Here is a 19,252-nt window from a genome sequence, read left to right as displayed (position 1 = left end):
TAAAAGCACACATTCTACTCATGTAAAAACACCAGGCAGGCCCCATAAATCACCCAGAGATGTGTTTTAAATAAAAGGACACATTCTACTCATGTCAAAACATGTCTGCGGGCCGGATTTAGAAGGTGATAATAATAATAATAATAATAATAATAATAATAATAATAATAATAATAATAATAATTTATTTATACCCTGCCCACTATGGGCGGCTCCCAATCGAGTGTTAAAAACTATACAGTGTTAAATATTAAAAACTTCCTTAAACAGGGCTGCCTTCAGATGTCTTTTAAAGATAGGATAGCTGCTTATCTCCTTCACATCTGAAGGGAGGGTGTTCCACAGGGCGGGTGCCACTACCGAGAAGGCCCTCTGCCTGGTTCCCTGTAACTTGGCTTCTTGCAATGAGGGAACCACCAGAAGGCCCTCGGAGCTGGACCTCAGTGTCCGGGCAGAACGGTGGGGGTGGAGACGCTCCTTCAGGTATACTGGACCGAGGCCGTTTAGGGCTTGAAAGGTCAGCACCAACACTTTGAATTGTGCCCGGAAACGTACTGGGCTGGATCCGGGCCTTAGGTTGCCGACCCCTGTTCTAGCCACATGCAGCCCTTTCCACTAACGCCAGCTCCCTTTTTTCTCTTTCCAGTGTGCATGTACAGAGAGCCATCGCTGCATGAAATTGGAGAGAAGCAAGGCCGCTCCAGGAAAAGTTCGGGGACGCCCACCATGAACGGAGGCAAAGTCGTCAACCAGGACTCGACATAGCTGAGAGGACAGAATCCCGCCCATCCCTGCATCTGAGGCCTTTCCCACCCTCCCTCCCTCCCTCCCACCCACCCACCCACTCATTCCACCCAGCGAACCCTCACCGAGACAGCGGCAGGCGGAGGAGCAAGGGAGGAGCTTCCAGTAGCGGCTAAGATTCTGAACTCAACCCTTTTTTCCTTTGTGTAGGACGAGGAGATCTTGCCTGTTGCAACGTTTTAGAGTACAAAACACACACCCAGCCACACATGCCCAAAGCCAAGGGGGGAAGGGGAGAAAGGATATACCTGGATATATATAGAGAGTTATATATATATATAAATATATATATTTTCAATCAGGACTCCATTAACATGAAAAAAAATAATAACAACAGATAAAAGCAGCAAAACCGTTTGCTCCGTGATCCAAGGGGGAGGGGAATTGTTCATCTCTGCATAATAACGACTAACAATAATTATAACAGATTATTATCTAACAAATAATAAATGACTAAATAAATAAAGGTGTTATCTTTAAAAAAATAAAACGAATTTGCTTTTGGAGAATTGAGCTCAGTTTGTGGCGGAGTGTGGAAGTTGGGAACCGGGTGCGGTGGGGTTCCGAATCCGCGGCCATTTCCCCTCGTTGAGTTTGCAGCAAACGAGATCCTTGCAGGTTTAAACTGGAGGGGAAGGAATGAGTTTTGCTTAATGCATCATCCGAATCTCAGGTTCCTTTTAGGATTTCCTCCCTCTCTAATAACTCAAGGATCTCACGGACGTCCAATGAAGCTGAAGGTTTGGGATGGCTAAAAGAAAGTCTGTCACACAGGGCATAGCTAAAAGGAAAAGCTCAGGTGGTAGAGTGTGAGACTCTTCATCTCGGGGCTGTGGGTTCGAGCCCCATGAACAATTCCCACATTGCAGGGATGACTACCAGAACCCCTCCAATGCTACAGTTCTATAGGAGGCAGTGTGTGCTGGTCCCGGGGGGGGGTACCGTGCGGCGTGGTCTAAATCCGGTCCTAGGTCGAGGGTAAGGAGGCTGTCCGTCAGGGGCGAAGCGAGGTCCAAAGCAAGGAGTCGGGCATGGTCAGGAACTCAGGAGAGCAGGACAGGGTGCCGGCAGGAACAGGCTACCAACAATGTTGCTCCCGCAATCTGGGACTGGGCTGGCTGGCTTTTATCTGCCCCGAGGCATAGGGCGGCCCCGGTCCACAGGTGACTCGCCTCTCCTGGCCTGGAGGTGAGCACTCCTCCTGTGGGAACTTAGTTCCCTCCGCCTCTCTGCCCTGAGCCTCTGCAGCTCAGGAGAGGCTGGAGGGTTACCGGACCCAGAGGCAACCTCACCTTCCCCTGACAGGGCTGGGAGAGGAGCACCTGCAGGCAACGGGTCCTCCATCACCTCAGGAGCCAGAGCGGACTCAGCTGGTGCCTGCACCTGAGGATCCAGCACAGGTGAGGACCCTTCAGACTCAAGCCCCAGCCCCGGCTCAGCTGGTTCTGGAGGCAGGGAATCCTGTGCAGGCTGGGATCCCTCAGGTTCAGCCTCTGAGTCAGATTCCCAGGATGACTTTAAAAGAGGATCAGACTAATTCATGGAGGGGAGGCCAGCAATGGCAACTAGCCAGGGTGTCTGTGTTCTGCCTCTGCAATTATGACGAAGGCAATGATGTTTCTGAATCCCAGTTTCTGGAAATCGCAGGAGGTCAGCCGTGCTCAGATCCTGTTGCCGGTTTCCCATGAAGTCATCAATGTCTAGGCAACACGATGACCATATACATGAGTAATAGACAATCTTTATAGAATTCCTTCAAACAAGAACAAGTTCAAAATGAAATCTTTAGTCTCAAAGTCTCTGAAAATCTTTAAATGAAGCGAATGAATTTTGAATGAATGTATGTAAATGAAACTATCAAATGCTGTGGAACAATGCTCATGAGCACTCGTTCATACATTCATTCGAAATAAGATGGGTTTAGGAAGCAATTCTATATCCTCCCACCATGCTGACGAAGAATTCTACGAAACAGCAGTCAATATCCAGAATCACTGTTCAGTGTTGGACATCATATTTGCTGAATACAAAGCTCTACATCCTGTCTTTCATTGTACAAAGTTCGGTACCTCACTTCATTTAAAGATTTTCAGAGACTTTTGAGTCTAAGATTTCATTTTGACCTTGTTATTGTTTGAAGAAATTCTATAAAGATTGTCTGTTACGCAGGTATACGGTCATCATGTTGCCTAAACATTGTTGACGTTCTCTTTGCAACACAGAGGTTGGTTTGGTTTCCCATGATGGTTGGCCAACATGAGAACAGGATGCTGGCCTAGACAGGCCATGGGCCTGATCCAGAACCAGGCTGCTCTTCTGTTCTTGGAACATTGGGGGGGGGGTGTCACCAGGTTGGTCAAGACCAGTGAAAGAAAGCACAGCTATTCCCCCCCCCCTTTCCTTTTCTTTCTAGGCTTTCTCCTTCCCTTTTATTTATATTTATTTTACTTATTTTATTTTGACAAAGTAATAATCCTAAATGAATAAGAATAAAAATGTGCACCCCACATTCCCTTGTGACTATCCAACTTCCCAAAATTTCATCAACTCTTGTGATAGTTGGACCGCCCCCCCCCCGCGTCTGTTTGAACAGTGCAAATGCTACAAATTCTCTTAACACCCGAACACTTTCCCTGGATGGAAGGATGGTTCACACATTCAGGTCCAAGGAACCAAAGTCCTTTACATATCCGCCTGCCCGTGTATGTGTGTGCGTGTACCCAGCATAGCTGTCAAGCGTCCCTTATTTGGCAGGAAAGTCCCTTATCCCAGCGCCGTGTCCCGCTGCTGTCCCTTATTGATGATGTCCCTTAAATTTCCCGGGTTTCAAAGGAAGCAGCTCCTCTCCCTCCCTCCCTGCCGGCCAGGGAGGAGGGAGGCTCCAACTGTGTTGCTTGGCTGCGTTGCTCACCCAATAAGGAGTCTAAGAACGACTGGGGGGTGGAGCTTGCATGCCTTGTGCCGATCCAATTGGCCGCGTTGCCTGGGGACTCGCCTTTGCTCAGCGCTTCCCAGCGGAGAGGTGACGGTGGTTTCCCTTGCTGCATCCCCTTTGCCGGGTTGCTGCGCTGTGGGAACCACCGCTTGAGGCTTCGTTTGGCTGCTGGCTGGCCTTTCTGCCTTTGGCTCGGAGGGGCTCAGAAGTTGAACATACCTGTGCTTGGAAAATCCCTTATTTTCGAGGCTGCTGGTCCCTTATTTTCAAATCTGTAATTTGACAGCTATGGTACCCAGTGTGTGTGTGTGTGTGTGTGTGTGTCTGACTGCCCCCCAACAATCCTGTCTCCCACCCCTGAACATACACTTCTGGGTCCAATCTGTGCCTAGGTGCTGCGTGCAATCAGAAATCTTATATGCATACGAACATACAAGAGGGGGCGGCCAGATCAGGCTGGAGACCCATCTATTCTAGCACCGTGTTCTCACAAAAGCCCAGAAGTCCACAAGCAGTGCCTGAGTGTAGCAGCGAGCCTCTCTACCTCCCCACACGCACCTTGCCATTTTTTCCAGGAACTGGTAGCCAAAGAGGCATCCCAGTTCTGAGTGCAGAGGGAGAGCAAAGCCATCTCGCCTAGGAGCCATGACGGCCACACACAGGGCCGGATTTAGGTTTCATGAGGCCCTCAGCTCCTGAAAACCCTTCAAACGGTGGTTTATGAGGGGCAGCAGCTGTGGAAGCTCAGTCCAGGAGATCCTAAACTCTTTTGGGGTCCCTGCCCCCTTGGTTCCATAAGCACATCCCCAGTGCCGCCTGCCAGAGGCGGTTTTAGGGTAGCACGACCAGCACAGGCGCACTGGGAAGCCACCCTGGCCGTGCACCCAAAGAGTTCTGTCCAACAGTGTGTGAGAGGCAGGGTGGGGGTGCCAAACTTTAGGGTAGCAGGGGGCGCTGCTGAAATTTGAGACCCCAAGGACTGCCACTGCCCCTCACCCAAGGCCAGATTGAGGTTGGATGAGGCCCTCAGCTCCTGAAGGTAATGGGGCCCTTTATATGTCCAGCTGCCCTTTGCCAACAACAAATTGTTGCTGTTTTTTGTGTAGAATATATGCCATATGGTAATTTATGGACCTCATAGGTATCTCAAACCATTTGCACATGTTGCCAGACAACCAGTCCATGCAGATTGTAGGCACCCTATATATAGAAAGGAGCAAACCAGGGATATTTGAGGGAGCAGGCTAGCAGGCGGGGCCCATGACTTACATCGTAGGAGCCTACACAACACAAAACACAGTTGCTGGATGTAGGTTTTATTTTATTTGTTTTTTATCTTATATTTTGGGAATGTACTTCTAGGTTTGTTTTTTTCTTTTAATTTTTTTGGGGGCCCCCAAGAGAGTGGGTTCCGAAGCTATAGCTTGTTTAGCTTATACATGAATCCAGCACTGGCCACACAAGGCGGGTTCGGATGGCACACCGAACACCATGCAAGTGGTGCAGGAGAGTGTCGTGTGAACAATGTCGGGAGATGCAGTGCAACGGGAAGAACTAGTCCGGGGAAGGAGTGTGAATGGGGGCGCAGGGGGAGGGAGGGCTGTGTGTGCAGGCTAGAGAAAAATCAGAAAGTCAGGGGACTTTCTCAGATAAAAGAAAGTCCTTCTTCAAGCGTTGCATCGTTAAACTGTGGAACTCCCTCCCCCAGGAGGCAGAAATGGCTACCAACTGAGATTAGGCAGATTCACAGGGAAGAGAGCTATCAATGGCTTCTAGCCACAGGCAGCAATACTACTGAATCCCGGTTGCTGGTATTCTCTCCACAAGAGAGGAGAGGGCTCTCATGTTCAAATTCTGTGCCTGTTTGGCCATTGTGAGAACAGGCTCTTGGACCAGATGGAGCCCCACTTGCCTGATCCAGCTCCAGCCTCTTACGTTCCGTGAAAACGCACAAGCAGTTTCTTTTTGCTGTTCTTCTCTTATTTATGAAAATGTCTGGGGGGGGGGGAGAATAATAGGCAGCCTCTCATCAGGGGGCCACAAATGCTAGCAAAGAGGGTGGCTCTGTGTTTGCAAGGGGGACAGTGCTGTGTCTGTTCTTCTTTGGTGATCCCTCGTAGCCGAGTAAGATTGTCTTCCATAAACATGGTTTTACAATGAGTCTGTAAGTGACTCCATAAGTGTGGAGGCCGGTTCTGGATCCACACATCCTTCCACAGTGGGGACATAGGTTTCTGGGTGGGAGTTGATCAGGGTGTGGATTTGCCAAACGTGCCTTCCTCTTAGCATGTTTCTCCCTTTCGTCCTGAGTTTGAGTGTCTTCAAAGCCCAGGACACCTTTGGAAAAGGCTGTTCTCCAGCTGGAACGCTCGCAGACCAGTGTTTCCAAATTGTTGGTGTTTATACTACATTTTTTTAGATTTGCCTTTAGACAGTCTTTGAACCTCTTTTGTTGACCACCAGCATTATGCTTTCCATTCTTAGTTGCTTTGGAAGACGATAATCAGGCCTCCAAAAAACATGACCAGTCCAACGAAGTTATAATAATAATAATAATAACTTATTATTTGTACCCCGCCCATCTGGCTGGGTTTCCCCAGCCACTCTGGGCGGCTTCCATAGAAACCAAAAATACAGTAAAATATGACAGATTAAAAATTTCCCTGAACAGGGCTGCCTTAAGATGTCTTCTAAATGTCAGGTAGTTATTTATCGCTTTGATTACCTGCAATGATTTTGCAAAGTTTTTTGCAGATAAAATCGCTCAGATTAGGGAAGAAGTAGACTCCACCGTGGGAGCAGGACCGGGGCGGGAGAGTGCTAGAGTTCTGTCTAGTCAAGTTGAGTGGGATCAATTCCAATCTGTTACCTCCGAGGATGTGGACAGGCTGCTTGGACGAGTGAAACCAACCACCTGTCTCCTGGATCCTTGCCCATCCTGGCTTATAAAAGCTAGCCGGGAAGGGGTGGGCGATGGGCTTTGTGGGGTGGTGAATGCTTCCCTCCGTGAGGGAGCCTTCCCAGACCCGCTGAAAGAGGCGGTTATTAAACCGCTTCTTAAAAAACCATCTTTAGATGCGGCCACGATGGCCAACTATTGCCCAGTCTCAAATCTTCCATTCTTGGGCAAGGTGATTGAGCGAGTAGTGGCGCCCGCCCTGTGGAACGCCCTTCCAGCAGATGTCAAAGCGATAAACAACTACCTGACATTCAGAAGACATCTTAAGGCAGCCCTGTTCAGGGAAGTTTTTAACGTGTGATATTTTATTGTATTTTTGGTTTCTATGGAAGCTGCCCAGAGTGGCTGGGGAGGCCCAGCCAGATGGGCGGGTTATAAATAATAAATTATTATTATTATTATTATTATTATTATTATTATTATTATTATTTGACATCTGATGGGAGGGCGTTCCACAGGGCGGGCGCCACTACTGAGAAGGCCCTCTGCCTGGTTCCCTGTAGCTTTGCTTCTCACAATGAGGGAACCGCCAGAAGGCCCTCGGCGCTGGACCTCAGCGTCCGGGCAGAACGATGGGGGTGGAGACGCTCCTTCAGGTATACTGGGCCGAGGCCATTTAGGGCTTTAAAGGTCAACACCAGCACTTTGAATTGTGCTCGGAAACGTACTGGGAGCCAATGTAGGTCTTTCAAGACCGGTGTTATGTGCTTTGACACTGGTGATCTTTGCTTCTTCCATTACACTGGTATTAGTTTGCCTGTCTTCTCAAGTGATGTGTAAAAGGTTTTCGGAGACACCGTTGATGGAATCTTTCGAGGAGTTGGAGATGGCGTTTAGAAGTGGTCCATGTTTCACAAGCATACAGTAAGGTTGGTAGCACAATAGCTTTGTAAACAAGCATTTGGGTTTCCCTGCGAATGTCCCGGTCCTCAAACACTCTGTAACAAGGGATGGAGTCCTTTTGAGCCTGCCCCCCCCCCCTGACAGGTATCCAGTGATCCCTGGGGCAGATGTGGGGCCTGCATGTTGCTTCCAGAGAGCCAGTTCATGCAAGAATCTGCCAATGTGCTCACCAGCCAAGAGGTGTTTCTTTTAATTTGGCAAGGCAGGCACAGTGGAAGATCAGAGGCTGCCCATTGCACTTCCGAAGACTCAGGGTGGAAAATGGAAGCCCTTCCTACATTATTTCTGCAATGCACTGGGTTGGACTAGATGACTCTTAGGGTCCCTTCCAAGTCTACAATTCTACGATTCTATTATTCCAGTTGAAGTCCTGATCCACAAAAGGACCTTCCCTCTTTTATGATTTAATGATAATAATTTTTCCCTGACTGCCAAGCTTCCTCAAGAGTCTTAGATGGAAAAGAGCGAGACAGAAGCTGAGGTTGATCTCATAGGAAGGAACATGCTGGAGGTGGGCAGCTTGGAGGAATGACTTTTGTTTTCGTTTTGTTCCCCCACCAAAGTCAGGCTCTTGCAAAAGCTTTTACGCACTCAGCCCCAGAAGTTGCGTCTTGTAAAAATAAACCAGGGATGAAAAATGCAGAAATCCCTGGGTACCAAATGTGAGCAGAAAGAGAGAGAGCAGGGATTAGCATCTTAAGACTCTGTTAAGAATGGGCTTTTTATCCATACACTGTTCTATTTTCCCAGGCTCATTACATCATTCCCATAATAATAGCTTGCACGGCGTGCCTTTTCATAGCCCACAAGACTCTTCCCCGCACAAATATATTCCTTCCATTTAAATACTGAGCAGTCTCAGAGAAATGAGGCGGCAAGCAGCGTCTGAATTAACTGCGGCTGGGAACTTGCATTCCTATTGCTCTTCATCATCTTCTGCCTTCTCAGGCTGAGGGGACCCTGCAGCAAAGGCTGTAAAAACAGAGGATCCCATCATAAACATCACCCCAGTGCAAGTGGCTTCACCCTTTCTGAAGCCTGGGGGCTGCACATGGCCCTAATGGGGGAGGTCAGAGGCACCGCTGACCCATGGAAGATACAACAAGCTTGTTTCTGCTGCTCCAGAGACCAGGACTGATGGGTTCAAGGTGGAAGAACAGAGATTCCAAAGAAACCTTAGAAAGAACTTTCTGGGGGTAAAAGACTCCCTTCGAAGGTGGTGGACCCTTCTTCATGGCCATCTGCCAGGGAATATTAAGATTCCATCCGCGAGAAAGAAGGGCTTTTTCGCTGGCTAGGTTCAATTCTAATCCTTCTAACCTCCTTTGGGGTAGGTTTGCGGATATGGCAGAAGGAGACAGGATCTTCCCATGCGATGCCCACCTGATGGAAACTCCAGCTCACATGGCCCTTAAATATAAAACGTATGATGATCTCTGCCAACAATTTCTAGACCATGGAAACCAGAGACAGAGGTTTTATGCTTCTCATTACAGGGGGAGAGACCAGGAGCTCACCAAGACAGTAGCTAAGCTCTTCTATTTGATTTTTTGTCACCAAAGTACGCTGCAGGATCCTGCCCTTTCTGGAGACCCACAGAGATGAAATAGATTGCTCGCCTCTTCTTCCCTTTGGCAAATGATTGTACTGTTGAAATGGCGACGAGATCGCACTGGCTTATTTATTCTGAATGTTTGTAAGTGATGCCAATAAAGGTTTGATGATGATATTAAGATCCCTGCATTGCAGGGGGTTGGGCTAGATGGCCCTTGGGGGTCCCTTCCAACTCCACAGTTCTATGATTCTAAGCCACTCTCCTCTTCCCCAGCCTTGCGGGGAGGCCTGCTTCTCAGACGGAAACCTGTTTCATTGGCACCCCTAAGAAGGACCGCCTTCTCTTATAGAAGCCTGCTCATCCAAGGAGATCACAACTGCGCCCGACATTCCTAGAAGCATCCGTCAAGAGTCAGTTCAGGCAGAGACCAGGGTTCAAATCCCCCAATCGCCCCCCCCCCACTCGGCCCTTAAGCTCACTTGGGTCAGACCTCGTTCTGCCTCGCAGGCTTGTTGTGAGGATTCGGCAAGGAGGGGGAGAACCGTGTGTTCCAACCTTGGGAAAAGGTGGGATCCAAACCAATAAATAAATAAATGTCAAGAATTAGTAGCAAAGAATTGAAATCAAATAAATAGAAATGCCTTCCTTCTTTAGCAAAACCTTTGAAGCCTCAAATCAAATGCCGGCTGTCTGGTTAAAATGATCTCCTTCCTTTTTCTATTCCCAAAATATTTTGTCGTTGCTTTGTTAAGGCAAGCCTGGCATTGCAGAGGGCTGGACTGCAATTCTATGGGGATCAGGTGGCCGTGAGCCAGGTGGGTGATTGTTTCAGCCACTCAACACCTGCTTGAAAACCTCCCATTGTTATAGCCCCTTCTGTTGTTCAGTGTTACACACTGCCTCAATCTCTGAGCGGTGAGAGACTCCCGGGGTCCTGGGTGCTTGCAGAGATCGGCTGTCCTTGGAATGAAGGTCCATGGAGACTGTGCTGTCTTTAGGATATATGGTTTTATTTGCTCCTACTCTCAGAACGTTCTTCCTGAAGTTTAGCTAGGATCTTCTTTCTTATTACTTGAAGCCATTGGCTTGGGTTTTACCCTGCAGGGCAGGAGAAAACAGCCTTGCTCCATCTTTCAGGTGTTTGAAGAAGGTGATCGTATCTCCTGTTTTCCAGGCGAAACACACCCAGCTCCTTCAACTGTTCCTCATCTGGCTTGGTTTCCAGACCCGTGGTCATCTTGGTCGCCCTCCTTGCACATGTTCCAGCACATGTCAACATCCTTCGTAAACTGTGATACCCAGAACTGGATGCAGGACTCCAGGCTGCAGGGGCACCAACTTGCCCCCCACAATGAGGGGGATTGGCCACATGACGCTGTCCAGAACAGGGGCTGGAATGCAGAGAGGACGCCCGCCGGCAGCAGGGGATGTCAGTCCTCTCAATATTGGGTGGGGGATCAGCTCCCTGCCCACCAATATTGAGGAGGCCAAAGCCTCTTCCGTCCCCCACAGTTGGCGCCCCTGTCAGGTGGGGTCTGACCAAGGCAGAGTAGAGTGGGACTATGACTTCCCTTGGGACATGGGTGGTGCTGTGGGTTAAACCACAGAGCCTTGGGCTTGCTGATCAGAAGGTCGGTGATTCGAATCCCCGCGACTCCCCGTGAGCTCCCGTTGCTCAGTCCCAGCTCCTGCCAACCTAGCAGTTCGAAAGCACATCAAAGTGCAAGTAGATAAATAGGTACCACTCCGGCGGGGAGGTGGCGTTTCCATGCGCTGCTCTGGTTCACCAGAAGCAGCTTAGTCATGCTGGCACATGACCCAGAAAAACTGTCTGCGGACAAACGCCGGCTCCCTCGGCCAGTAAAGCGAGATGTGAGCTGCAACCCCAGAGTCATCCACGACTGGACCTAATGGTCAGGGGTCCCTTTACCTTTACCTTTTTATGACTTCCCTTGATCTGGACAGTAGACTTCTCTTGATGCAGCCTCGAATAGCAATCGCTTTTTTTGCTGCTGCATCACACGATTGACTCATGTTTAGCTTGTGGTTTACTAAGACCCAGAGATCTTCTCCCCATGTACTGCCATCAAGGCAGGTGTCCCCCATCCTATATTTGTGCACCTGATTATTCCTGCTTATGTACAGACACTTCCATTTGTCCCTCTTGAAATTCATTTTGTTAGTTTGGGCCCCGTCCTCTGTTTTGTTCAGGACACACCGTCATCTTACCCTCCTTGCAAACAAATGACTGTGCATTAATTAGCCAATGCTGTCTAACCTAATGCAAGCAAATTAGGCTGAATGCTCAATAAACAGGCTGCCTGGAAGCGCTGTCCTCCTTGAGCCTCACAGCAGGGCTGCCTGAGCTGGCTACTGCGAATCAAAGCCTCACTCTGCCCCTTTAAAAATATTTTTAATTTTTCTTTTTGCAGCTCCACCATGGTAATTTATATTTAAAATGACCTGCAGCCTCGCCTTCCATTTATACAGTCTCATCCGTGTCTCTGAATCCACAGCCTGCGAGGGGCTCCTCCTGAGGAATATCTATCTCAACAGAGAAAGGGTTTTTACGGCATGAATTATGGATGCGCCCAGAACTGCTAAAGCCAGGAGTTATGAGCGGATTTTGAACAGCGCAATTTGGGCCCGTTTGAACTGGGGGGGGGGGCAGCGATCCCGCCTCCCTCTTTAAACTGCAAGGTTTCGGGAATGTAAAAGGAGAGCTGCAAACCCCCCCCCCAACCTTGTCTTTTTTCTTTTCTGCTTTTTGCAGTCGGGGATTTGAAGAAGCAAAGCCGGCGCTCAGGGCAGTTTGCTGCTTGGGGCGAAATGGAAAATACACCCCGTTGCCCCCTGCAGTGGACTCTGCTGCTGCTGCTGCTGCTGCTGCTGCCACCCCCATGGCCGCTTACTAAGAGCAACTCCTCCTCCTCCTCTTCCACTGCCCCACTGTCCCCATGGAAAAAAGGGGGGCTGGAAAAGAGGCAAAGGTGGAGCCATTGTCATTGGGGAGGGAGCCAGCATCCTCAAGGGGGCAGAGGAGGAGGGTGGGCCTGGATCTGCCCCCTTTCCTATCTGCCCCCCCCAGCCTGCCCCCCTGAGGCGACAGCCTCCCCGAGGGATAAAAACATTTCCATGGCTTTTTTCTCCACGCCGCATATAATTTTATAAACCTCATGTTGCCTGTGACTTACCTTTTCTCTAAACTAAAGAGTCCCAAACGCTGCTCCCTTTCCCCACATTTTGTGCAGAAATGACTGCACTGGCTTCTGGTGTGCATGCATCAATTATTATTATTTGAATAATAATTTTTAAGAACCCCAGAAAACACACCACCTGTTTCCTACACAGTTGCCACCAATTCCAGTATGTTGGCACAGCAGAGAAAGGGACCGTGCGCTCTGGGTGATGCCTCGCAGACAAATGAAAGGAGTGTGCCCGTGTGAATGGCACCCTAAAATTCTGGGCTTGCTTGGAAGTAGCATCAAAAGAGCTCCAAGTCTTTGCTCGAACGCTGCTGCCAAAATTATGGCCCGTTTTCCCTCGGGGGAAGAAATGACAAGCGCTGCTTCTGAAGGCAATGTGTCCTTTCTTGCTACCCAAGCGCTTTTAATGCCGGGGATGGGAACCGCCTTCCAACGCCATCTGTCTCCCCCGTTGTTAGGAGAGATCAAAACTCCTGTCGAGTCTCGCTCCATCATTCCTCTCCCTGCTTCACGGTGGCACTTGGGGGCGGCAGGCGGATTGCAATTCAAGGAGACATGAGAGCCGTAAACCAGAGACTTATGGCGAGCGATGCTGTCGGCGAGTGGAGCGTGCCGTGGGGGAAGGGGGGCAAGACATTTGCTGCAGGAGACAGAGGATGGGTTGCCCAAAGCTGAGCCCAAAACCTTCATCCAGCCCAAAGGGACTCCAGGGGAGGCCCAGAAGCAAGGATATGGGAAGATAAAGGCTGGTCCAGGAGAACAGATTCTGAGTCCCCTCTACACTGGATAGGTCCCACTATCCAGACACGCGTTATCCTCACTGCTCCAAACATGAGGAATTGGTACCCAGACCTTGCTATTGTTGTAAACAAAAATTGCCCTTTTCCCTTATGGGGTATCCAAGAGCCCATATAGAGTCCTTATGTAGGTTCTCTGTTGGTAGGAGAGAATAACAGAGGCCAACCACAGAATATTGAGAAGCAAAGCAGCTAGTAAGCTTGATCTTTATTGATCTGTTGCAACAGGGTGCTCCCCTCACACGCAGGAGAGAGGAGGAACCCAGAAAAATGGCATGCAAGGCCTTATAAAGACTTTTGAAATTGCCACCCTGTAGATCAAGACCAACCCCAGAAATATCATACATACATCACAGAAGGGGTGTAACCTAAGACCACCCCTCAGATACATCACACCTACATCACAGAAAAGGCGGTCTAAAACAGAAATTTTGAATGTTGTTTTTCTCCTGTCCTTGTTTATCTCCTATCTGGCAGGTTACTTGATTGGATTGCCTGGGGAGCCTGGCCAGTCTTTTGTAGTGATAAATACTTAGTTCCTGGGCCAGGTCACAGGCTCACACCCTATTCATATCATAAATGTGCCCTTAAGACAGGATTTGTGAGGAAAGAGACAATGGGGAGGTTTCCCACTTTGACCTTGCAGAGAAAACATTTGCTCAGTTTAGGAATCAAAATGGTTCCAGGTCAATCTTCCTGTGCTGATCTATGTATGTGCCTTGTTGGTACACTTATGAACATTTATCATATATCTAAGACCTCAAAATTCCTATCACACTATACACACCACAGATTCAGATGTCCAAACAGCTTTCCTGGTGCACAGAAGCCACTTCTCCAGAACCAGGACAGGAGGAAAGGGGAGAGATCAGATAAACAAGAGAGCACTTTTCCACTTCCTTCTTTGCCTTTTGGAAGGTTTTAGGTGGCTTTCCCGAGTTTCCCCCAGGGAAGCTTTCCAATGTTTGATTATGTTTTTATATATGTTGGAAGCTGCCCAGAGTGGCTGGGGCAACCCAGTGAGATGGGCGGAGTACAAATAATAAATTATTATTGTTTCTGTCATTTTGGGGTCAAAATTCCATGGTCAGGGATGCAATAATAATAATAATAATAATAATAATAATAATAATAATAATAATAAAATTATTTATACCCTGCCCATCTGGCTGGGTCCCCCCAGCCATACTGGGCGGCTTCCAACAAAACACTAAAATACAATAACCTATTAAACATTAAAAGCTTCCCTAAAGAGGGCTGCCTTCCGATGTCTTCTAAAAGTCTGGTAGTTGTTCTCCTCTTTGACATCTGGTGGGAGGGCATTCCACAGGGTGGGTGCCACCACCGAGAAGGCCCTCTGCCTGGTTCCCTGTAACTTGGCTTCTCGCAGCGAGGGAACCGCCAGAAGGCCCTCGGAGCTGGACCTTAGTTTCCGGGCAGAACGATGGAGGTGGATAGATATTTTTCGCATAGGGCTCATTGGGAATTGTCCACTCATTTCGCAAATCCTTGCCTAATGAACAATTACCTGAGAATGCGTTTTGTTTGCATAAGTTGACCCGCATGTATTTATATTTTATTATTTTATATATTGTATTTACATCCCACCATTTTTCTCCAAGGAGCTCAAGAGAGGCATTCATGGTTCTCCCGCTCCTCATTTAATCCTCACAACAACCCTGTGAGGTGGCGCCTGGCCCAAGGTCACCCATTGAGCTTCATGGCCAAGCGAGGATTCGAACCCTGGTCTCTCTCAGGTCCTAATAAGACACTCTAACCACCATAAAGCACTTAGGCTGCAGACACACCACACCTTTAAAGCAGCTGACTCCCCACCCCCAAATTCTGGGAACTGGAGGTCACCTCACACAGAGCTACGGTTCCCATTGCACCTAGAAAACTACGGTTCCTTGGGGAAAGTCCTGGCCAGGCAAAAGTGTGGGGATGTTGTAGATCAGGCACAGGCAAACTCGGCCCTCCAGATGTTTGGGGACTACAACTCCCATCATCCCTGACCACTGGTCCTGTTAGCTAGGGATGATGGGAGTTGTGGTCCCAAAACATCTGGAGAGGCAAATTTGCCTCTGCCTGCTGTAGATACTGGAAGAGGATATATTGATTTAATAGTATCCATCCTCTCTCATGCTTGTGAGCCAGCAGCAGAGTGCATTCCCCAATATATAGCAGGAAGCTAGTTAGTAGATTCATTTGGACCTCTTTACTTAAGCAATCCAATTTGGCTTTGTTCGGATTGGAGTATATTCCTGGTAAGACCCCTTTTATCCCTCCTAAAAAGAAGAAAGACACAAGAAGCTTCTTTTAAAGGTAACAAGAAGTTTACTCACATTCAGTTCACAGTTGGATCCCTGAAGGCAGGCTTTAGCTTAGAGTTACAGAAGAGGGTTTGCGTTCATCCCATAGCGGAACTTATCCCGCATGCTGAGAGCCAGCAGTGCAGTCCAAGAGAAGTACAGTGGACCCTCTGGATATGAATTAAATTCATTCTGGGGGTCCTTCTACAACCTGAAAAGTCTGTAGGCAGAGGCGCTGCTTCTGCGCATGTGCGAAGCGCGCAGCGAAACCCGGAAGAATACACTTCTGGGTTGGCTGCGTTTGTAACCTGAAAGTTACGTATCCAGATCAGTACGTAACTAGAGGGTCCACTGTAAATGGAAGAAGAAGGGAGATGGCTGTGTGACTGGACCTTTTGTGGGGTCTGCCAGGGTCACGCCCACCTACCTGGCCACAAGCAGCGGAGGATGCTCCACACCAGGTGGAAGTTCAACTTGCTGGATCAACACCCCACTGTCTGTGTCCACTCTAGGCATACAAGGAATGTTGTGTTTGACTGCTCCAATGGATTACATCCCACAAAAAGCACCCAAAGGGGTGCAATGCAGGGTAAGCGAGGAGTGTGGCCTGGGGACGTGGTGTGCCCTGCAATGAGGGGTGTGGCTGGGTAGGGGGTGTGGCTTGGAGAAGGGTGTGTGGCCTGGGGAAATCCCCCAGGGTCAGATAGACAGTTGTATTTGACTCCTGTCCCTGAGGCTCCCCACTGCTGCCTCTAAGCCAGGGCATAGCTGTCAACCGTCCCTTATTTGGCAGGAAACTCCCTTATCCCAGCGCTGTGTCCCGCTGCTGTCCCTTATTGATGGGCCTTAGGTTGTGTGATAGGAATTTTATGGTCTTAGATATATGGTAATGTTCATAACTGCACATACATAGATCAACACAGGAAGACCATTTTGATTCCTAAACTGACCAAATCCTTTCTCTGCAAGGTTAAACTGGAAAAGCCTCCCCATTGTCTCTTTCCTCACAAATCCTGTCTCAAGGATATGTCTGTTTGAATAAGGTGTGAGCCTGTGACCTGGCCCAGGAACTAAGTATTTATCACTACAAAAGACTGGCCAGGCTCCCCAGGCAATCCAATCAAGTAACCTGTCAGACAGGGAATAAACAAAGTGACAGGAGAAAACAACATGCAAATGTTCTGTTTTAGACCGCCTTATCTGAGGGGTGGTCTTAGGTTACACCCCTTCTGTGATGTATGCATAATGTTTCTGGGGGTGGTCTTGATCTAGAGAATGGGAATTTCAAAAGTCTTTATAAGCCCTTGCACGGCATTTTGGGGGGTCCTCTTCCTCTCCTGCGTGTGAGGGGAGCACCCTGTTGCAACAGATTAATAAAGATCAGGCTTACTAGCTGCTTTGCTTCTCAATATTCTCTGGTTGGCCTCTGTTATTTTCTCCTACCAATAGGGAACCTATGGAAGGACTCTATATGGGCTCTTGGATACCCCATAAGGGAAAAGGGCATATTTTTATTTACAACAGTTGCCTACCCCTGCTCTAAGCAAACTGTTGCAAGCTCCATGTAGCTTTCCCTTAGTTCTTCCCGACCCACCAGCAGCTTCTGGGACTTTCACACAAGATGCCCCCACAAGACCTTCTCCATTCTACTCCTTTCGCACTGGCCCAGCCATGATCCGGAGACGATTATCTCCAGCCGCCACACAGAGAGCCCTCAAAGCTCACAACGAACCTTTGGACGGCTCCGTCGCAATCTCCAAGGTGCAGAAGAGGAATCTCTGCAAAGGCACTTGAGCTAATTCTGTCTTTGAAGGATGCGGAGGAGGGAGAAAATGAAATGGTCGCTATCTCTCCCCTGCGTTCTGCTGTTCTCTTTTTGGACTGGGAAGGCTGCAGCGAAACAGAGACATATCTAGGGACGCAGCTCAGGACTGACTATGATGCCAGGGACTCTAGAGGGGGCAGCCCCACAGCCCAACTGGGCCCCACTGGTGCTCTTAATGATGCAGTGCATGTGATTTTGTAGAATCCTAGAACTGCAAAGTTGGAGGGGTCCTAAAGGACCATCTAGTCCAACCCCCGGCAATGCCTTTGATTTCCTCCCATATCCATGTCATCGTCATCATCATCATCATCATCATCATCATCATCATCATCACCACCACTGTATTATTTATACCCTGCCCATCTGGCCGGGCCTCCCCAGCCACTCTGGGCAGCTTCCAACAAAAGATTAAAACATCAAACATTTAAAACTTCCCTAAACAGGGCAGGTGCCACCACCGAGAAGGCCCTCTGCCTGGTTCCCTGTAACCTCGCTTCTCACAGTGGGGGAACTGCCAGAAGGCCCTTGGAGTTGGATCTCAGTGTCTGGGCTGAACGATGGGGGTGGAGATGCTCCTTCGGGTATACTGGGCTGAGGCCGTCTTGTTCAGAATCAGAGGCTAAATAGGTTGCTGAAATGCCAGCAAGGGTCACACGTTACTCTAGTGCTGCAGTTGTTCATACAGTCATAGACTTAATAGAACTGTAGAGCCTCGCCCTTCCCGGTTCAAAAATCGGCTCAGGGCGGCTAACAACAAATTTAAAACACTTAATTATAAAAGCAGCATAAAATACAGTATAAAAACATGAATAACAATAAAATTCAAAAATCCATTTAGGGGAAATAAGCATTAGATAATCCCCAGGGCTAGCTGGCTGAATTGGTCCTACTTGGGCCAGTGAGGAGGTCAGGGAAGAATTAGCTGTGGGGTCTCAGAGCGGGTGAGGGAAGGGAAGGGAAATAAAAGATCAGGCTGAATTCAAATTAAAGGCCAGGCGGAATAGCTCTGTCTTACAGGCCCTGCGGAAGGAGGTTAAATCCTGCAGGGCCCTGGTCTCCTGGGACAGAGCATTCCACCAGGTCAGAGCCATTACTGAGAAGGCCCTGGCCCTGGTGGAGGATAGTCTGACTTCCTTAGGGCCCGGGACCTCTAAACTATGGTTGTTCATGGACCTTAAGGTCCTCTGCGGGGCAGACCAGGAGAGGCGGTCCCGTAGATACAAGGCCCTAAGCCACAAATCTAGCCCAACCCCCTGGAGTGCAGGAATCTCAACTACTGTAGATCATACATGACAAGTGCCTATCCAACCTCTGTTTCAAAACCTCCAAGGAAGGAGAGTCCACCACCTCCCAAAGGAGACCATTCCACAGCTCTTACTGTCAAAAAGTTCTTCCTGATGTTTAGTCAGAATCTCCTTTCTTGTAATTTGAAGCCATAGGTTCGAGTCCTACCCTCCGGAGAAGGGGGGAAATATGCTTGCACCATCGTCTTGCACTTTATAAAGGCATTTCTGGGCTGCATCAATAGGAGTATAGCATCTAGATCAAGGGAAGTAATAGTGCCACTGTATTCTGCTCTGGTCAGACCTCACCTGGAGTACTGTGTCCAGTTCTGGGCACCACAGTTCAAGAAGGACACTGACAAACTGGAACGTGTCCAGAGGAGGGCAACCAAAATGGTCAAAGGCCTGGAAACGATGCCTTATGAGGAACAGCTAAGGGAGCTGGGCATGTTTAGCCTGGAGAAGAGGAGGTTAAGGGGTGATATGATAGCCATGTTCATATATATAAAAGGATGTCACCTAGAGGAGGGAGAAAGGTTGTTTTCTGCTGCTCCAGAGAAGCGGACACGGAGCAATGGATCCAAACTACAAGAAAGAAGATTCCACCTAAACATTAGGAAGAACTTCCTGACAGTAAGAGCTGTTCGACAGTGGAATTTGCTGCCAAGGAGTG

The 19,252-nt window shown here is 48.7% G+C and overlaps 1 protein-coding gene across 3 annotated transcripts in view; it reads left to right on the top strand.

Moving 5' to 3' along the window:
* FGF12 (fibroblast growth factor 12) overlaps window positions 1-1,313 on the top strand; it is a 214,658-nt gene extending 213,345 nt beyond the window's left edge. For all 3 annotated transcript variants that reach the window (XM_083504594.1, XM_083504593.1, XM_083504592.1), the window contains one exon: window positions 647-1,313. In XM_083504594.1, the coding sequence (XP_083360720.1) occupies window positions 647-765 (119 nt within the window). In that variant the 3' untranslated portion in view covers window positions 766-1,313. The remainder of the gene's footprint in view (window positions 1-646) is intronic.
* The last annotated feature ends 17,939 nt before the right edge of the window (window positions 1,314-19,252 follow it).

This window comes from Podarcis liolepis (assembly GCF_965112155.1).
Source record: "Podarcis liolepis genome assembly, chromosome: 5".
Lineage (NCBI taxonomy): Eukaryota > Metazoa > Chordata > Lepidosauria > Squamata > Lacertidae > Podarcis > Podarcis liolepis.
This window is presented reverse-complemented; position numbering and strand designations above follow the sequence as displayed.